This window comes from Thunnus thynnus, chromosome 3 (genome assembly GCF_963924715.1).
Source record: "Thunnus thynnus chromosome 3, fThuThy2.1, whole genome shotgun sequence".
Classification (NCBI taxonomy): domain Eukaryota; kingdom Metazoa; phylum Chordata; class Actinopteri; order Scombriformes; family Scombridae; genus Thunnus; species Thunnus thynnus.
In genome coordinates this window covers 28,912,172-28,931,750 of record NC_089519.1, presented here as the reverse complement: position 1 = coordinate 28,931,750, position 19,579 = coordinate 28,912,172, and the positions used below count along the sequence as shown (strand labels likewise).

At 39.6% G+C, this 19,579-nt stretch overlaps 1 protein-coding gene across 6 annotated transcripts in view; it reads left to right on the top strand.

Annotated features, from left to right (window-relative positions):
* Positions 1-19,369, top strand: part of LOC137180043 (noelin-2-like) — a 35,316-nt gene extending 15,947 nt beyond the window's left edge. For all 6 annotated transcript variants that reach the window (XM_067585216.1, XM_067585214.1, XM_067585215.1 and 3 more), the window contains 5 exons: positions 3,992-4,211; positions 6,790-6,896; positions 14,411-14,587; positions 14,683-14,856; positions 18,490-19,369. In XM_067585216.1, coding sequence (XP_067441317.1) covers positions 3,992-4,211; positions 6,790-6,896; positions 14,411-14,587; positions 14,683-14,856; positions 18,490-18,810 — 999 coding nt within the window. In that variant the 3' untranslated portion in view covers positions 18,811-19,369. The remainder of the gene's footprint in view (positions 1-3,991; positions 4,212-6,789; positions 6,897-14,410; positions 14,588-14,682; positions 14,857-18,489) is intronic.
* The last annotated feature ends 210 nt before the right edge of the window (positions 19,370-19,579 follow it).

The window sequence follows — 19,579 nt, the reverse complement described above, 5'->3', positions numbered from 1 at the left end:
TTTTATTTCCTCTGAGTCTGAACACAGTGTTGCAACAGAGTAGAAAAAAAGGCATGCATGTGACTCAGGTGTGCAAAAGCTAATTTTCCCTCCCTGTGCAGCAAGCGTGAAAGGTTTTTGCTGGCTGGTGAGATGATGGGCGAGTCGAGCTAGCTGTAGCAACAGTCTGTCATCTTCTACAACGGATGAAATGAGAGAATATTTGTACAGCATTCGTTTTCATTTAGGTTTTCTCGGTCAAAGAGAAAATCTGCTAAGCCTGCCTGCATGGCGCTAATGTTATTATAACATAAGATATTTACCCAATGGACGAGCTGCTCGGATGGAAAGCTGTGGTACTCATGCATAGAGTATCAAATACATGGCGTTCCTTGAATTTAAGCCCATGTTGCGTAGAAAGATGTTTCATCATATTGCTGGTCTTTCCACCCTTACTCGAAATGATCAATTACAGACATTACAATAAACACTGTTGTCATCTTCGTGAAATGAAACCACGCTTTGGACCCTTTCTTCCTCTGTGCCATGACTCCCTCTTGTTGCAAGTTTCCAGCAGCACAGATGCATGGGTTTGTCAGAAAAACATGCCGGCATTGATTAAAGGAAAAACATGCCGGCATTGATTAAGCTCGGAGGCATACGATGGATCGGACAATTTGGAACCAGTTCTCGACTGTAACCGGTTCTCGATTCCCATCCCTACACATTACCCCTTACTTCCCCAAATAGAGAGTGTTACCGCCTCCTCATAAATCCATTCTGCCTTTCATCTTTTGCCGAGCATCTTCTTAACAACATCACAGGGCTTTGGGGTCTGTTTTTAAGTTTTTATTCTGTTAGTTTATGCGTGTGTGTGTGTGTGTGTGCGTGTGTGTGCGTGTGTGTGCGTGTTGCACCTTTGGGGTTTTCACAGTCATAGGCTTTTGCCTTTGCACTGAGAGGCAGAGGCAGAGCTAGTGAATATTTATGTGCAACTACAGTAAGTTTATCAATAACTTAACAGCATTTTTGCCCCCTGGGGGGAAGGAAACAAGGGAGATGAAGAAGATGGGGTCAAACAGAGAGATTAAGGCAGACAGACAGACACAGATAGAGGACTTGGGAGAGATGGAGGATAAAAGAAAGAAGAGAGGTCTTATTGTATATTACCATTTTTCCTCGTGGGTGGGGTGGATGAGAGGAATGAGCAAAGTGAAATAAGTGAGGAGGTAAAAGGTTGGGGCGGAGAGAGGGGAGAGATAAAAGAGTGAACCAGGAGGGGAGAGATTAGAGTGAGATGAAGATGAAGGAGCAGACATGTCAGGGGAGGGATTAGCCAGGTAAAGTGTTTACAGTCCAACAGGCCATGACATTTACGGTATTTTGTCGAGATCGTTTTAAAAGCTTATTTAATGTCACAGTAAAACAACTGTACACAAATAATGATGACAATGAAGCGGTCAGATCTCAAACCAAGCAATTAGAAAAGAATCGCTATGCTCTTATGTAAAATGTGATGCTGAACCAGTTCTGGAAACAGATGAACTGATGTCAGAGATGTATTTAGGTCCTGATTTCAAGATAGCAGGGGTGGGATTAGACACATAAAATGTTTGACTGTTTGCCAAGCCTGTTTCCTGGATGTGTTGTTGTGTTGTATGCGGGGGTATGAGATGTTCTGAGGAGATTATAAGGTTTTTGTATTCGCTTTTGACACTCTGCTTAATCCCTTTTTTCCATATCAAATCCAACTCCTATCCCTACCCAGTATAGAGTTTTTTGACGGGATTTTAAGGTGAAAAGACATCTTAAGTGTCAAAGATAAAACGAGCATATAAGAACAACCCTTTAACCTCCCACTGCAACACACAGCTATGTCATACACATAATTCTTACACCATATTGATCTTCCTTCAGATTGATCGCAGAAAAAAGTCCTGTTCTCTCCACACTGGCTCAAATTTATCCAGTATGAGAGCACTTTTCAACAGATCAATTCTCAGTCATAAAAAAAGCTGTCTGTTACTGTGGTTGGGAGGCCAAAATGCAGAAAAAAAAATCGCTCCTCCAATTTTATGTTGTTTAACTGGGTCACGTTGGTAGCAAATGATGCAGGCGTACTTTCCTCTGGCCACATCTTCCATCTCCTCCTGTGGGATTATGAGGCATTCCCAGGCCAGATGGGATATGTTGTCCCTCAGGCAAGTTCTGGGGGTGCTTTCCATTTGCCTAACAAGGCTCTCGGTCTCCCTCGCTTTTGTGTTGTCCTCGCATCCTGGCTCCTCCAAGCCGAGATGGGAGAGAGAGAGAGAGACGCAAGCATGGAGTAATTATATTTACCAAATGGGACATCCTCGCTCACTGCAGCATCATTTTTAGAAGAAGGCAATTACTCATGACGAACAGCATCTCAAGCATCAAATGCGTAGGAATAATTAATAATAATTAATACATTAATTGATGAGCGCTACTCCAGTAGTGATTACAGGCATTCAGAATGTAAGTGATAGATACTCACTACCCATTACAAGAAAGTGATTAGTATGATCGATTCATGGATATCCAATAATTTCCTAATGATTCATTAATATAGTATTTCCCAGTCTGTTGTCACATAACTCATCATTATCTACTATATAGTCTTCAATTATCAGGTTGTTCCTGATTCATTCCTCACTTGTTACTTAGTTTGTTTAGCACTAAAAGAACAGAACAGACATAAGGGAAGCAAAAAACCTACAATAAATGTTTTAAATAAAATCTATAATTTGTCTGTGAAAGAGCACAGGTACAATAAGTAGGATACTCTGCTGGCTCAGGCTAATATTACAGGACAATAATAACTGTGACTGTATAGGACTGTATAGCTGTATATTTTTCCTGAATGAGCTGAGATGCACTTAGGATGAAAAATAAGAAAAAGAGAAGAAAAGAAGGCTTTTGGCTGATGAAGATTTTTATGATTCATTCATCATTCAGATAATAACCTCATTGAATCATTTTTATTTTATGAATAATGGATAATGTTAGAGCTGTTGTTGGTGCTATTATTCTTGTTTCAAAAGGGGAATTTGTCTAATTGAAATAAATATATATAAATAGGCTGCATTTATATAGCACCTTTCCAGTCTTCCGTGCTTTTAGTGCTTTTACACTACATGCCAGCATTCACCCATTCACACACACATTCATAAACTGATGGCAGAGGCTGCCGTGCAAGGTGCCAACCTGCTCATCAGGAGATCTAATTTCTAGTAGAGTTCTCGTTCGCTCATTCACACACACACACACTCACACACTCACACACTGATGGCACAGCCTTTGGGAGCAATTTGGCATTCAGTATCTTGCCCAAGGACACTTTGACATGCAGACTGAAGGAGACGAGGATGGAACCACCAACCGTCTGATTAGTGGAGGAACTGCTCTACCTCCTGAGCCACAGCCGCCCCAGTACACAGTATACAATTACTGCAATAATGCTGTAGAATTAATATTACAGTAACGCTTATTCCACAACAGACAACAGCCCTTCCTTTTACAGTCTCATTATATCAACAGAACAATCACTAAACAAATTCATATTAACGGGATGCTTCGTTCACACCTGTGGTTCCTCACTCTAAGCTCCTCTGGGAGCCTCCTCTCTCCTCACTCCTCATCTCCTCTGAGATGCATTTAAGGGATTGGAACATCTTTGATGATGGCGATCAATTTCCGTGTCACTGGCTAAAGGACAGACGAGTGAGGATGGGAAAAAGCATAATTAGCTAGATGGAAAGCACTCTGAGTCTACTCTGGGGTCTTTTCCCAGTCAGACAAGCCCAGAATCCATCCACAGGGAAGCAGTCACACTCCTGACCAGATGCACTACCTCACATGGCTTAGAAGGAGCAACGGCTCTACTCTAAGCTACCTCACCCGAAGGAGAGACAAAGATAGATGTGTTTTCAGATTTAACCACATTAGTGTGCGCTCCCTCTTCTCTCTGACTCATTTTTTTCTCTCTCAGGAGTTAAAGGGTCAGATGTCTCAGCTACGGCCTCTTCTGTCAGTGGTGGAGCAGTACAGATTGGACCTGCAGACGTTGGCCACCCTTCGACTGGAGCTGCTCAACCTGTCAATCATCCTGACAGCTATTCAGGAAGAGATCGGAGCATACGACTACGAGGAGCTTCAACAGAGGGTTTTACTGCTGGAGACCCGGCTACACAGCTGCATGAACAAACTGGGTATGTGCTGCTGCATGGGCAGTAATACTCGGTTATTAATGTAAACGTGTTACTTACACTGCCTTCAAATGGAACTCATGAGGTTGTGTTTTCTAGTCAAGTAAACAAAATGCCTGCATGACATTCAAATGGTTTAAAGAGGCACTCTACCAATTATACACAAGAAGATGAGTTTACTTGTCACAATAAGTACTACTCAATCTTATTGAGTAAAAAACAGTTGTATAATGGCCTCTGTGGTTCTTAGGGAGCTTTTTAAAATCCAAGAAAAATAACCCTGATGATGTCACCAAGGTCATCACGAACTGGACTTGAGCCTTTAAATTTTTATCAGAAAACCTGTGTCAAGATCTAGGGCAGTGAAGTTTTAAAACACACAGGAATTCACCTGGCAGAGATGGTCTAATGCTGTGTTCACATTATGTTGGATGGATGGGAAGGATTGGTTAGATTTCCATGTTAAGGACGTTGTAGGCATTTACGTCATGTGACAACTCAGGCCCCAATAACACAGAATGCTTTTTGCAGATTGCACTGCACTGCCTTCTTTGTTGTAGCCTACAATTTAAAAAAAAAGAGCAGCTTGCTGCATCTTTTTTTTTTTCGCTAGGCAACCACCCACCTTTCAATTCATCCTACTGGGCAATGGGAAAAAATGCAAATGACATCGAGTGCTGTTCTGTTCTGAGTTCTAAGTTTTTTCAACTAGAGGCGTTCAGGGCGTTCCTGCGAAAACACAAGGCACATAGAGCAGAAAAAACGTGAGGCACTCAGCAACACAAAAGCTGCGATCAAAAAGCTTCACTCTCACTGAAAACAATTACAAAAAGCCTCCCCAGGCTGCTAAAAAGCACTCTGTCTGATCGAGGCCTCGGGAAGGTTCTATGATAACTGAGTTGGTAGTATGAGGGTTAAAATGCTGCGCATTGACCAAATTACAATATATCCATTAAGCTTGGGTTTAATTACTTTGAACGACAGACTTTGGCTGCCATGAGGCATCCATGTTTTCCTGGTTTGCAGGCACTTCTGTATTAATAAGTACCAAGTCGGATATATCAGAGCTATATTTACAAGTCGGAAACTCATAATAACTGTAAGGTAACTCAGATATGATATGAACGCTGCATAACAGAAGGCACTATTGAGTTGTATCCCGGTAGGAATTGTAGGATCCAATGTTTTGGAAACTGGGTTGAGATATCTCAGCTACTGCTTTGCCAAATTGGACCTTTTAAAAAATAATTAAAAAATCTGTCTCTCAAAATTTATGTTGTGCAGTACTAAATCACTGTTTTACCCCTCTGTGAGAACAATGATGATTCATAACTGACAAGATAAACAGACTTTTCCTTGTAAAAATAGTCAATGATTCAGTGTCTTTCTAGGAACAAGAGCAGTGTTGACAACACAAGCAATTAATAAAATAATGTCAAAGTAACGTCTATGGGGAACCAACGTTTTTAAAAACATCAGCATATAGTACAGTGTGTCACAACAACTTGTGAACTGAAAATTTCCAGTCAAGTCATGGATGGTTCTCAAACAGTAAACATGACAGAAACAACTCACTACTGATAATACACACTCCAAACTAGAAGTAAAAAAGGAGAAACATCTTATTCATTTTAGAGAACCAGTGAGACACAATCTTATAACATTTTGTGAAATAACCACAAATAACATGCTCCTTGAATAGGAATGGATTATGACAATAGCCTCAAATTAGACTGTTTTTCTTTTCAAGCACATGGAAAGGTCAGATAATGGTTATGTATAAAGGTATCAAACTGATTTAATTAACAGGGTTATGTTTAAGGTTAGAAGCAGGAGGCAGGTGCTCTAACATCAGTTTGACAGGGTCATGCATGAGGATAAAAACAAAAGCAGTGTTATTTCACCATGTACAGTTGGGACACACTGAGCTTATGGATGGAGAGTGAAGAAGTGGATTATGCTGGGGGGGAGCGGTTCGAGATATACCTGCAGATGTTTTGATACTATTTTTCCAGTAAACATGTGTGACTATTGAAATCCATATGTAGGGTAACTGCAGCCACTCTTCCAGTTCTCAGTGAAAGAACAGTTGCATGTAGTAAACCAAATGTTTAGTCAAAGTTACGCAGCTAAAACACTTCAAGGTCAAGGTGTTGGTAAGGAGCAGCTGATGCATCAAAAAAGAGCCTTTCACTAAAAATGAAAACATACCTTCAAAAAGGATTCATTTTATAAAGACAGTTATATGAGTGGTCAGAGTGGAAGATACATGCATAACCAACCACTCTGACACACTATTTCAATCTCAAATCCTTTTTCTAGTCATGTCTCCTCCAAACACATTTCTTTCACAGTTCATGCTTGGGACACAAATATATCTAGATAAAAAAAATCCTGAACATCGGTTGAGACTGGTGAAAGGTGATAAGTGATCGTAAGCAAGTTGGCAGGTGACCTCGACAACCAGCATCACTCGGTCCAAACCACAAAACATAAACACACACTGTTACTTCACTTACATATATAAAAGTCACATTTTTTTGCATCCTCATTCTAGGATATGTTCATCCTTTGTTAACAGGTTGTGGGCGTCTGACAGTAGTTAGCAACCCGATCACCGTGAGAGCCTCGGGGTCCCGTTTTGGCTCCTGGATGACTGACGCCATGATTCCCAGCTCTGATAGCAGGGTAGGTGTACAGTGTATGTGTGTGTGTGTGTGTGTGTGTATGCGTTCATGACAAGTGAAGCAGGTGTTGTGAATGTGGTCACAAAGTAGCCAAGCTCTATATTTTTTCTTAATATATTTTTTCTGTCTCTTTCTGGCTTTTAACAGTTTCGCCCATTTCCAACACACACACACACACACCCTCTCTGTTCAGGGAGCGCATATTAAGTTAGTTGTCAAGGCGACTGTCTCCCAGTTGCCAGGTGTGATTTATATCGCCATGGTGACCCTTGCCTGTTCCCTATTAGAGCTTCTCCGTGATGATGAGAGGGAGCTATACCCACCAGCAGTATCCTAGTTATTGCTGCCTGTTTCCCAGTAACCAGTGTGACTGTTGTTACACTTATGGGGTTATGGTTGGTGGCGCTTTCCTGATACCTGTGTCTGTTTACATCTTTGTCCCAATAATAGGAAGCTTTTCTGTATTCATGATGCATGCGAGATGTTACTGAATCAGAAGTATAGCACTCAGCAAAGTAATGCATTTTATTTAAATACAGAACAGTATCTGTTCTTCCTGCATTTAAACCAGTGAAACTATAAAACTCTGTAATCCACTAAAAACAATTTTATTTTGCTTTTCTTCAAGCTTAAGGGAACCCTGTGGACTTTTTATATTTATATTTTGTGTTTCAAAAGCAAAATGCACTGTTTGTATCCATGAGACCTAAAGGGCAAAACGCACCAGCAGGATATGATGCTTGTCAAAACACTTTGTTTTTTTTATGAAAGCCTGCTTGGTGATGCACGCCAACTTGTTACACACCACTGCCCTATATCCCAGCATTGATGTGTCAATTCTCTAGAATAGCAGCAATTTTAACACATTAATTCCAGCTACTGTCACCTCTCTTCATCCTGTTACTGTATGACACAGGTGTCTGTATGAGTCCCTGTGTGGTGGTATAGATCAAACAACAGATCGACAGATTAATCAATAATGAAAATAATCATTAGTTGCAGCCCTAATCCAATTAAGTTTGAACCCCTAAACTTTGGGCACCATGTGTTAAAAGGGCTATATCTTCCACACAGTTCTTTCTATATTGATGTAAACCTACTTAAATTAAAGCTGAGACTTTAATGTAGCATCTGTTATTGTATCTCAAATTGAATGTGCTGATGCACAGAACCTGAAGAACAAACGATGTGTAACTGTCCAAATCCTTACTGTCTGGACTCTATATAGACTGTAGAGATACAGTTGTTGTGGCTAATGTGTTGCCACTGCTCGTGGTTACAAATCCAGCAGACACAGAACAACACCCATCACAGTCATGATTACACCTGATGAATGTCCAATAGTCACTCTGCTTGTAGGTCTCTCTTTTAGCTTCTAAGAAATAATGTTTTAGCTGCTGGACTGGAGACAAAACAGTGAGCAAAAAGTGGGTTTGAAGAACTTTAATTTATTTTAGTGTTAACATCAGATATATCACTGAATGCAGTTTTTTGCCTATTCTAGGCATAAACAGAACATATTTTTCACTTTACTGCTGAACATTTTCCAAAACACACAACAGTGTTGGTGTTTGTGGATCACTTTTGGTTTTCAGTTAATCCAGTATATAAATATAACAATGAACATCCCTGCATGTAAATGAGTTTAAGTCAGATAATCCATTACAGAGAATATATTTTCTGTTGTTTTTTCAGTGTGTGTTAATATATTTGCATGGTGATGGTGCTAAAAAAGACTGTGAGACTTTGCCAGCTGTTGCGTTATTGTTACTTTTGTTATACTTCATTATTATACTGGATGATTGTAGAACAATTAACTTATCACATTAATATTCCAACAACAGCAGTTTTTTTTTTCTCTCAGTAAATACAGATTCAGATACGAACAGTGATTTCTTGGAACATCTCTAGTATGTGCATACGTGCAAATAATATAAGTATCATATTATATAGTTATAAACTCATGATTATAAGGTTTTGTCTGGTCAGAGAACTGATATTGACCATCAGAAACATCACCTACCACCTACCACCATAAAAAAATTACATCTTTTTATCTGTTTTTTTATTGTAAATATTTAACTCCGTAAATGAAAATGAAGTCAGATAAATCATATAAATCCATCAGTGTGCCACATATACAGAACACCAGCTCTACATGTAAAGTCATTCTTATACATCCTCCGGTATCCATGACTGCAGTGTCTTCACAGGGTCCCAGTTTGGCATTTATGAATTCTTCATTAGCTCATTAGTGTGTGAATATGTGTGTTTGTGCGTGCATTATGTTTCACACACTCATGCACACGCATTCACACACCTGTCGCTGTATTTGAGAACAGCTGCTGAGGTGTGGATATCCCCTGATCTGTCAAGATGTCTCTACTGATAGGGTGAGAAAGAGAGAGGGGATGAGAGAGACCCAGCAAATAAGAAAAGAGAGAGGGAAAGAATGGGGCTTGTTGGTGAAAAGGTGAGAAGCAGGGATGAGAAACAAGAAAAACGAAAGAAGGGGTTGGACAGGAAGTGAAAGAAACAAAGAGAGAAGGGCAGAAATGGGAGAAGGTTGATCAAAAGGACAAGAGTTGGGGAAGACAAGCTGGATGGGATGAAAGAAGCAAAGGAGGCGATGGAAAAAGAAAACTGAAAAGGGGAGATGGGGAAAAAAGATAAAGAAGATAAGACAGGTCAGCAGAGCCGTTAAAGGCTACATGTGTACATTAAATAATGAGTCACTACAATGAACCCTTCTACCCACGTTTGCCATGAAGTGACACACTGTCAGAAATGAGGGGAAAAATTCACAGTAGTCTACTCACTATTCTGTGAAAAATACATTAAGTTCAGAAAAAGCTAATACTACGAGGCTTTGACAGGCTGAGTTAGACAAATCAAGTGGATATGTTCAAAGACCTTTTACCATGAAATTCCCTCTCTCTATGTCCACAGACCTCATTTCCTCGCTCAGCCAGTCTTGTGTCAAAGACGGTTTCCACTTCAAATTGTGTTTCCTGTAGCTCTGCCCGCTGTGGTTGGGGTTAGATTTAGGTTATGGTTAGCTGTTTCAGAGGTAAGAGGTTTGGGTTACCAAAAAAACAGCACTGAGTTAAAAAAAAGACGCAAGAGGTTGCATCAGTGTGGGCGTGTTGCTTCAGGTACAGGTGAGACATTAAAATACAATCAAGGTAGGCTGGTTTGATTAATAAATCCATGTGTTTAAAGGTTAATCAGATGCCAAAACACTGCACAGTGATGTATAATACAACTCAGAAGTTTTAACAGCAATAATTTTATCCTCCATAGTGACAATCGCCGAGTAAACAGTAGAATTACCCCGTTCATGTTACAAAAGCAATCTAGCAGGAGTTTGCCTTTTATATATTTGATTGGACAACATGAGATAACGGTCTCATTGGAATGAATGGGGCAGCTGCATTTGTTCACACAGTCCAATCATCTTTCTGAACACAGCCTTAGTTTTAAAGTTAGGTTGAGGTTAAAGCAGTATTACTTGATTATTCAGCCCCCAGATTAGCAAACAGTCGCCTATTTACACATCCAGTAGACATGAAGCAACATTTACAGTTGTATTTCTGGCCACCTGATGAATGTACGTCCAACATTCAGTCACGTTTTAGTCTTTAGTATTTTAGTCTCCATCAACTCCTCACTCTTTAGCTGCTAAACGCTCTACTGCATTCACCAGCTAGTTGCTAATTTCATCAGTCTTCTGTTTGGCACTGGACAGGTAGTGTACAAAGGGTTTAGGAATGCAACTAACAATTATTTTCTTGATTAATCAATTAATCATTTTGACTATAAAATGCCTGTTATAATTTTTTTTTAGAGCTCATAGTGACATTTTCTTGTTCTGTTTAACCAGCAGTCCAAAATCCAAAGATATTCAATTTACTGATGTATGACACAGAAAAGCTTCATATCCTCACATTTGAGAAGCTGGAATCAGCAAATATTTGGCATTTTTGCTTAAAAAAGAACTAATCAATCATTTCACATTTAAAAAAAAATCGATTAGGTGTCTGTCAGTCGATTAACTGACAAGTTTTTACTGAAAACAGTTGCCTGATGTGGCTGGACAAGGGCAGTGAGTGAAATAAAAAGGTTTTGTTATCCATTGTTGATTTAGAGATACTGATTTATTTTACGAATAAATATTTGCACATAATGAGGACTGTGGATTTTTAAAAATGTTTTACAGGGTAGTCAAACTTGGAAGGGACTGTTTCAAAGCATGAGAGTATTGTATTATGATAGATTAGGCCATCGGGGAAGGAGCAGAAAGAAAACAGTGTAACAATCTCTAAAACTAAGGTGCAAGTCCAAGATAAAGCAAAATGTCACTTTCTTGCATGCACCGTTTGTTTTATAATCAGCGTCTGGAGCTTGTTTATATAAAGCAAATAGTGCACTCAAGTGCGAGAAGATTACAACTGCCAGAAAACAAAGGGACTCGTGTTCCTTTGAAACACCACTTTATAGGGAATTAAGACAGAGAAAGCCTCATCAGATCAGCTGGTGAAGCAGGGAAAAATAGGGAGGAAAGGGAAGTATTTAGAGGAGAAATGAGGGAGAGAAGAGAGTGTTAGAGGTAGAGAGAGAGAGTAATCAGGCTGTTTCATTGTCTTTGCAAACCACAAGCTGTGTCTCAATTAAAGAACTTCAGAATCACTGCAATCACTTACCTTTGTCTGGAAGTCTCTCATTCAGTGGGGATTTTAAGTATTGCAACTACAAATTTACTGTAATTTAAAAAATGGTACTGTCACGGCAGGAGAGATCTTCTTTTCTTTGACCCATGAAAAAAAAGATCCTTTTCATGTGCTTCCTCATTCCTGCCCTCTGTAATTGCCAAGGGAATAATGAGCATCTTTCCCGCCAACAATGCTCTCTCTTACCTGCACTCTTTGCTTTCTTTCATCTGTTTCACCTCTTGTCTCTCTTTGGGTAATTAATGCTCCACGCTGTCGATGCTCAATTTTCCTCTTCTCTCGTTTCTTTTTCCCCCTCGTCTTTTTTCGTTCTGTGTCGTCCGTTTGCTACTGCGGTGGTGGTTTTCTCTTCCACGGTCACCCCTCCCCCCTCTTCCTCTGTCCTATATTTACACCTCTTCTCATTACTCTCAGATTATCTGGTTTTACTTTTCATCAGGCAGCTATTTCCATTTAGGTCGGGTTGATTTAGGAGGTGGGGGAGGGTGGACATCAATTCTCCGTACCTGGGGTAAATTTGAATTTATTACCTATATTTATTACAAAAATGTAGCCTTGCATTACCAAGCAGAAAAGTCCTCCATTTTCAGCAGCAGCATCACCATCATACGTGCTATCATCACAAGAGAAACAATCATTATTTTGAAGTCAAAACGCTTCTTGTACAATCAATATTTCTATAATGACAATGGACACAGACACACACACGCAACATGGCGACTTGTATGTGAATGTTTTTTAGTGATTAACCCACAGATACAGTCCCAAGTATTTGGACAGGTATTTTGTTCCTCAGGCTCTGTGCTTCATCACATTCAATTTGAAATAAAGTTAATGAATACTACACCAAGTCATTTTAGTCAGTATCAAAAGACCAACATGGGAGATATAGCCCTTTCAACACATAGGGCCAAATCCATAAAAGGATTGTAAAAAGTGTAATTTACAAATCACCCGCAAAGGGTGAAATGCACCGCAAACTGTGCTGCCAAGCAAATAGCGTCATAGTGTGCATGTTCCATTTGCATGCATGTAAATTAGGTAATATTCATACATTCAGCGCAAAATTGGCCCCTTTATATGCAAATAAGCCTCAAAGACCAGCACTAATTGCCAGATGCAATTAGGGTGGAGTTATTAGCGTCGGCGTCGGTTAGCTGGTGTTATCTGCATGTACGCTCACTCTTTACTCACTCCCTCTCTCTGTCCCTCTCTCTCTCTTCAATTCTTCAAGCTTGTGAGGCTTGAATGATATTGAATTGATATTGAATGATATCAAGGGCGAAATCTTCAGTCAGACATTGGGGGGGATCAAGTGATATGGGGTGGTAGACTTATCTTGGACTTTCAGCCACTTAAAAATAAAAATGTCCTGACAGCTCTGATGGAGCGCAGGATTCATCCATAAAGGCTGTTTTATTACAAACAATTCCACTGTATAAATCAGGAATCTGTGCATAACAGCTGACCTCTTTATATACAGTCAATGTTTCTGCAGCATCACTGATACATTCAGTGAGACCTGAACAACATTATTGTAAGATTCAGACATTAATCTAACACGTTTCAGACCTGCCTGAGTCACATTAATAGCTGTGGCCTATTCTGATGGACATTTCAGTAGATCATGTCATAGATACTAAGTAAAAGAAGCAAAATACGTGGAAGTTGGTTTGTGATTGTGGATAGCTCTGTTTGTGTGCACCTCTGCTAATTAAAGATGCACAATTTGTGCTCTCTGCAGTTTTCATTATGGACCAATCTGTGTGCTGAAATGTGGAGAAAAGCCTGAAACACTAGAAACCGCTAAGCTCCGAGGTTAAAATGTAATTGGAAAGATACACATGAAGTCAAACAAAATCATCATATTTAATATTTTTCGGAAAATCCAAAGGATTGAAAAATGTGTAACTGTCCAAATACTTGCTGTCTGGACTGTACATAATTATCACCCAACTCTGCACTTCCCCTTAGCTGTCTATCCCACAACTTTATCATTTCAGGTCACTCTATCTCTCTCATAGCATTGTTTTTGGCTTTAGCAGGCAGCTGTTTTCAGTGAAGCTTTTCATCCTTCATTCACTTCCTATTCAACACCAAACTGCAGACAGACAAAGTAAGGGACTAGCTTGTGAACATAGTGGAGAGTTTAGCAGCTTAAGAGCCAAATATTTCCTTCAGGAGTTGGTGGAGACCAAAACAGAGCTAAAAGGAGATTGAATATTGGACTTGCCTTGGCTGAAGTATGGTGGCCAACAGTGAAAAAATTTGACCAGTCAAAAGCAAAACACGTTATTATCTAATCAAGTTGCTGGTGAACATAGTAGTTGACTATTAGGAAGCTCTCTCTGGTGGGTGTTCATTTTGGATCCTGTATGGGAAGTTGTTGAAATTTTGGAAAAAGCAGTGAGCAGAGTTGAGTGAGAAAATTGATACTACTCTAATTTATGTAATTTATGGATATAAAGCAAGACCCAGCAGCTGGTTAGCTTAGCTCAGCACAAAGACTGGAAACAGAAGGAGCGACTAGCCTGGCTACAACAAACACCTCTAAGGTTCACTAATCAACATGTTATCTGTTTGTTTAATCCACAATTTTGTTTGTTCTTCTGGATGAAGCTTCATATTTATTGTTCAGACATGAACAATAAATATGAAGCTTCATATTTATTGTTCAGACATGAGAGTTGTATCACTCCTCTCATCTAACTCTCGAATCAGCGTATTTCCCAAAATGTTGAACTATACCTTTAAACCCTTTGTTTTCCTCTCCTCTCTCCATCAGGTGTGGTCGATGGATGGCTACTATAAGGGCAGACGTGTGTTGGAGTACAGAACTATGGGGGATTTCACCAAGGGGCAGAACTTTGTGCAGCATCTGTTGCCCCACCCCTGGGCAGGAACCGGCCACGTGGTCTATAATGGGTCGCTCTACTACAACAAGCACCAGAGCAACATCCTGGTAGGAGATCGGCTAGAATACGAGTATGGGAGAAAAAAAACAGTTTGATAATCAGATGACTGGAGCAAGAGATGTTTGTGTGTTTGTCCTTCCAGGTTCAGTACCATTTCCGCTCTCGTAGCGTGATGGTCCAGCGCAGCCTGAGTGGAGCGGGATACAACAACACCTTCCCCTACAGCTGGGGAGGATCCTCTGACATTGATCTCATGGCTGATGAGACAGGACTCTGGGCCGTCTACACCTCCATCCAAAATGCTGGAAACATAATGGTAAAGTCTGCGTGTGTGTGTATGTGTCTTCTGCTCTTTTTGTAATTAAAAAAAAAAACAGGCGGAGATCATGAAATAAAAGTTTTCTCGCTGTATTTGAATATGGGACATTTACATAAACAGGAAAAATACAAACCCAGTGATGTATTTGTTGCACTCTGAAGCTGCAGCTGTCAGCAGCTTTGCTTTGCCTTCCAGAAGTCATAAACTCCCACAGTTTTTAGAAAATCCATTTAAAAAGTTGACAGAGACACATTGCTCCATCGAATAATGTAATCTATCATGTGTATTGCAGTTTTTCATAACATGATGAGTATGCAGCTAATTTTCTGTATTACTGTGTACTTTACAACCAGCTGCCTACACCTAGATGACAAGTGGAGTTGTCATGGGGGGGGGGCATAAATCAAAAGATTGATGTATAGCTTTTAAAAATTCAGTCGGAAGCAAAACATTGCCTGAAATAAAAAAACAAAACCCAATTCATCAAAACAAAAAACTAAACTACACCCAAACAGAATTTTAACACCAAACTCCTTAATTCAACAAACACAGGAGAAAAGAAATGCAGAACGAAATAAAATGGAGGCCGATCCCTACGCAACTTCTGCTTACAACAACAGGTAGCCGACTATATAATGTAATTGACCGTTTGATAAACAGCATCCCTGCTGATGTGGTGTGTTTGGGAGCAGTGGTAAGAGTGATTCTCTGCATTTAAAGAAGAGGGTGGTGTCTTTTTTCCCCAGCCCTTAGAGCAAAATTCTAAGGAATAGATTAAACAGTGTTTTTATTTGCTCTAACATAAGCTGCAATCAATAACAAGTCCAGCTAAGTAGCTTACTACCTAAAGTATTAATCGAGCATTACTTCCAAGGCCAAGAAGCTTATCATTCATTAACTGACTACATTAGTCAAGTCAAGTCAATTTTATTTATATGGCGCCAAATCACAACAGAAGTTATCTCAGGGCACTTTTAATATAGAGCAGGTTTAGACCGTACTCTTTAATCTACAGAGACCCAACATCCCCCCCATGAGCGAGCACTTGGTGATTAGTTTGTGGGGTTACAGGTTACAGACACACAAAACAAAAACAAACTAACAAACAAACAAAAAACCCCAGCACCAGCACATCCACCGTGTGGAGGCCAGTCCATTATGCATTAGCAGTTCTGTCCATCTCTTTATCGTTAGTTTACACTCCAGAAACCCAGCTTGAGACAGTATTACATTTGACAAATTCATCAGTTAGTTCCCACCCTAAAAGTCTCTAGTAGCAAAAGATTAAAACATAGTTTGAAAATAAAAACACATATGTAACCTATAAGCAGCCAAACAAGGTTGCGTTAGAGCAAAATAACAGTCTGATCTTATATGTTTCCTTACAATACTACTGTAAGACCTACTAGCTCTACACAGCAATACAAGAACAATGTTGTTTATTTCAATGTCTTCTACATGGATCCTCAACTTGTGACAGTGTTGAGTTTTTATCAGGGACATGCAGCTTTAGTAGGTTTGTCCTTGGCCTTTTAGCACAATACGTTGTACGAAGCCATTAAGTGCATGTTTAAGATGCCTTTTACAGGGCTCTTATTTTAAAACCAGTCAGCTTTAAACATTTAAAAGGCAGTCGGCAAAAACATTTTCAACCAACTGATGGTAGTTTGTGATAGATCAAATTCTTCCTTTCCGACAGAAAAATCAACTGTAGTCGGTTGGAAATGGAGAGCCAAGGACCCATTATTTCAAAAATAACTTCATTTAAAATGATAAATCAGCCGAAACAATATATGAATCACAGAAAATCACAAAAATAGTAATGTCCCCTTTAATGTTTTTATCTGCACACATTTCTGACAAAATGTCTGCCTTGAGAAAGATATGTTAACCACAAAAAGTACACCACAAAGCTACAACAGCAGGGGGAGAACACAGGAGACCAAAAAGCTTCTTCCTAAACATAAACTAGAATAAGCTGATCAGCAGTTCTTCCCTGGTGCTCCAGCACTCCATTTACTGATCTATTCTGACCTTCAATCTGCAGACTAAAAGAGAGAAAAAACACCTTTATACATGCTCACAACAATAAAACCTTTTCCTGGTGGTGCTGGCAGTATGAAATTTACAACACAGTGAGAGAAAACCAGAGGTGGAAGAAGGTTCTTTACCTTATTCTTTAAAAAAGAATAGTGAGGGATGGAAACACAGTTACAGGACAAAAAAAAGAAGAAATGGAGAGAAAAAATTACAGTAATTTCTATATTGTGGCCCGAACAATACTGGATTTTCCATAATATTGGTTTTTTACATAAACATAAACAAACATGTTTGTCAAGGACACCTTTTTTAAAGATAAGATTAAGATTTTTTTTTATATAGAAACACATTATAAAAGAAAAATTGTTCAAGTTCTGAGGACAAACCATCCAACAGAGGCAATGTCTCTAAATGACCTTAAACATATCCTTGGCATTTTTGTTTTGCATTTTCTTGCTACTTGTTGGCTGGGATATATGGTTTATGTTTATGTTGCAGGGCTAATATATCGCCTGGCAGATTTATCAGGCTCTACTTTATGTACTGCTGTGGAGTTTAATATGTGACAGTACCTCATATTTTACAAGCTGATCAGATGTTTTGAATGTAAAATCAGAATCTGCAAAATAACTAGAACAATATTTCACTCTTAAAAAGGTAGTGTTTGAATGAAGTATAGAGCAGAAACAACAATTTACATCAAAAGTGTACTTAAAGGGGGAACATTTTCTGTTATTTTTAAACTGTGATAATGTCGGATGTCCATGTTAAACATGGTCAAAGTTTCAAAACTTGATGTGAACGTATGCAAAAATGTTCCCTGAAAGTCAAAATCCCAGACTTGTGCCTGCTCTGAGCACTTTGTTTGCAAAGTTACCTCTACTTCCTCCTTGTAATGACATCAGCAATGTACACAAACCGCTGTCTGTCCTGTAGGATTTGTTGTTTTAGGTTATTGGTACTTCAGGTTGTTTACTGGGTTGTTTGTGCTGTCCACTTGCATATTTTGGATCAGATTCAAACTTGGACATGTACAGATGTATTTGAGATGCTTCCATTTGGGTAAAGAATGAGAAAAATAGGTGAAATCTGTTTGTTTATGTAACCTCCGGAGTCACTGGAAGTCTGCTGGAAGATAACCAATCAGAACAGAGTAGGCTCACTAAGGGCGGGTCTTAAAGAGACAGGAGCTAAAACGGCCTGTTTCAAACAGAGGCTGAAGTGAGCGGCTGCATAGAGGGCCAGTATTAGATAAATAAGGAGTTTTTTTAGCTGTAAATCTTGCAAAGATATTCCAGCAGAGCCCCAGAATATAAATATAGACCTGGAAATGTGCATGTTATGTCCCCTTTAAGTACAGTTTTTGATTAAATGCACTTTGTTACTGTCTATCGTTGTAGGCAACACGTAGTTAGACACCAGCAACCTGTTTACATTCAATTAAACAAACATTGTGGGATTAAAAAAGACAGAAAATATCACCAGTAATCTCACATGATAGCAGCTCACCTCTGCAAGCAGCTTTATATAGATTTTTAAACATGCGTTGAAAAGGATTCTCGGTGACCGACTCTCCCTCTCTGTCTGCAGGTGAGTCGTCTGGACCCTCACTCGCTGGAAGTGCTCCAGAGCTGGGATACGGGGTTTCCTAAACGCAGCGCAGGGGAAGCCTTCATGATCTGTGGCACCCTGTACGTCACCAACTCTCACCTGGCTGGAGCCAAGGTCCACTTCGCTTACCACACCAACTCCTCCACGTACGAATACACCGACATCCCCTTCCACAACCAGTACTCCCATATCAGCATGATGGACTACAACCCCAGAGAGAGAGCGCTGTACACCTGGAACAACGGACACCAGGTCCTCTACAATGTCACACTGTTTCACGTCATCCGGAGTGACGGATAGATCGACACGTAGAGAGTGGTAGAAAAAAAAAAAGAGGGAGTTAAAGTAGAGATGGAGGAGATAAGTTGTATAAGGGTACTGCATCTTACAACACACACACACACATACAAACACAAAAATAACCATTCACATCAACAAGAAAATGAGCACTGTCTGTGTTTGAATTTGAATGTTTTCTGGACTGCTAGAGCTCACAGAGCTAATAACTAGACACAATACACAGCTGTCGAACATAAGTCTAAAGGTCACAGACAAGAGTATTCATCACGGCAGAGATGAAAATTAACTGCCTCTGCTACAGGGACGCTGAAAGAAGGAAGTCAAGACAGTTTGAGCTCATCCATATTCTGTTGCATTTCATTCCACTCGTGTCTCAGAAGTGATTTTTTGGAAGCTGAGGTTGAATTGTCGAAAAACGCAGCACGTGAACTGAATTTCAACTCTTCAAAACTCGACGACAGTGGAGACCTGACGGGAGATATTCTGGGTTTGTGATGTGATCGTGGACGTGTTCAGTCAGCATGGTTGTTCATTCAATAAAACTTACTGTCAAACTTTACTAAGACTCTGCTGTCTTGGAAAGTGGAAAGGTGTTTTTAATACAAACCTGCGTGTCTGTGTTCGTCCATGCATGTGTGTTCTGCACAACAGTGGCTAAAACAGAGACATAACATAAAAAGTTATTCAAAGTAAACGATATTTAATGCTAAAGATTGAGAGATCTCTTTATATCATTAAATGGATCTGTGTTAATTGTGAGCTTTCTTTG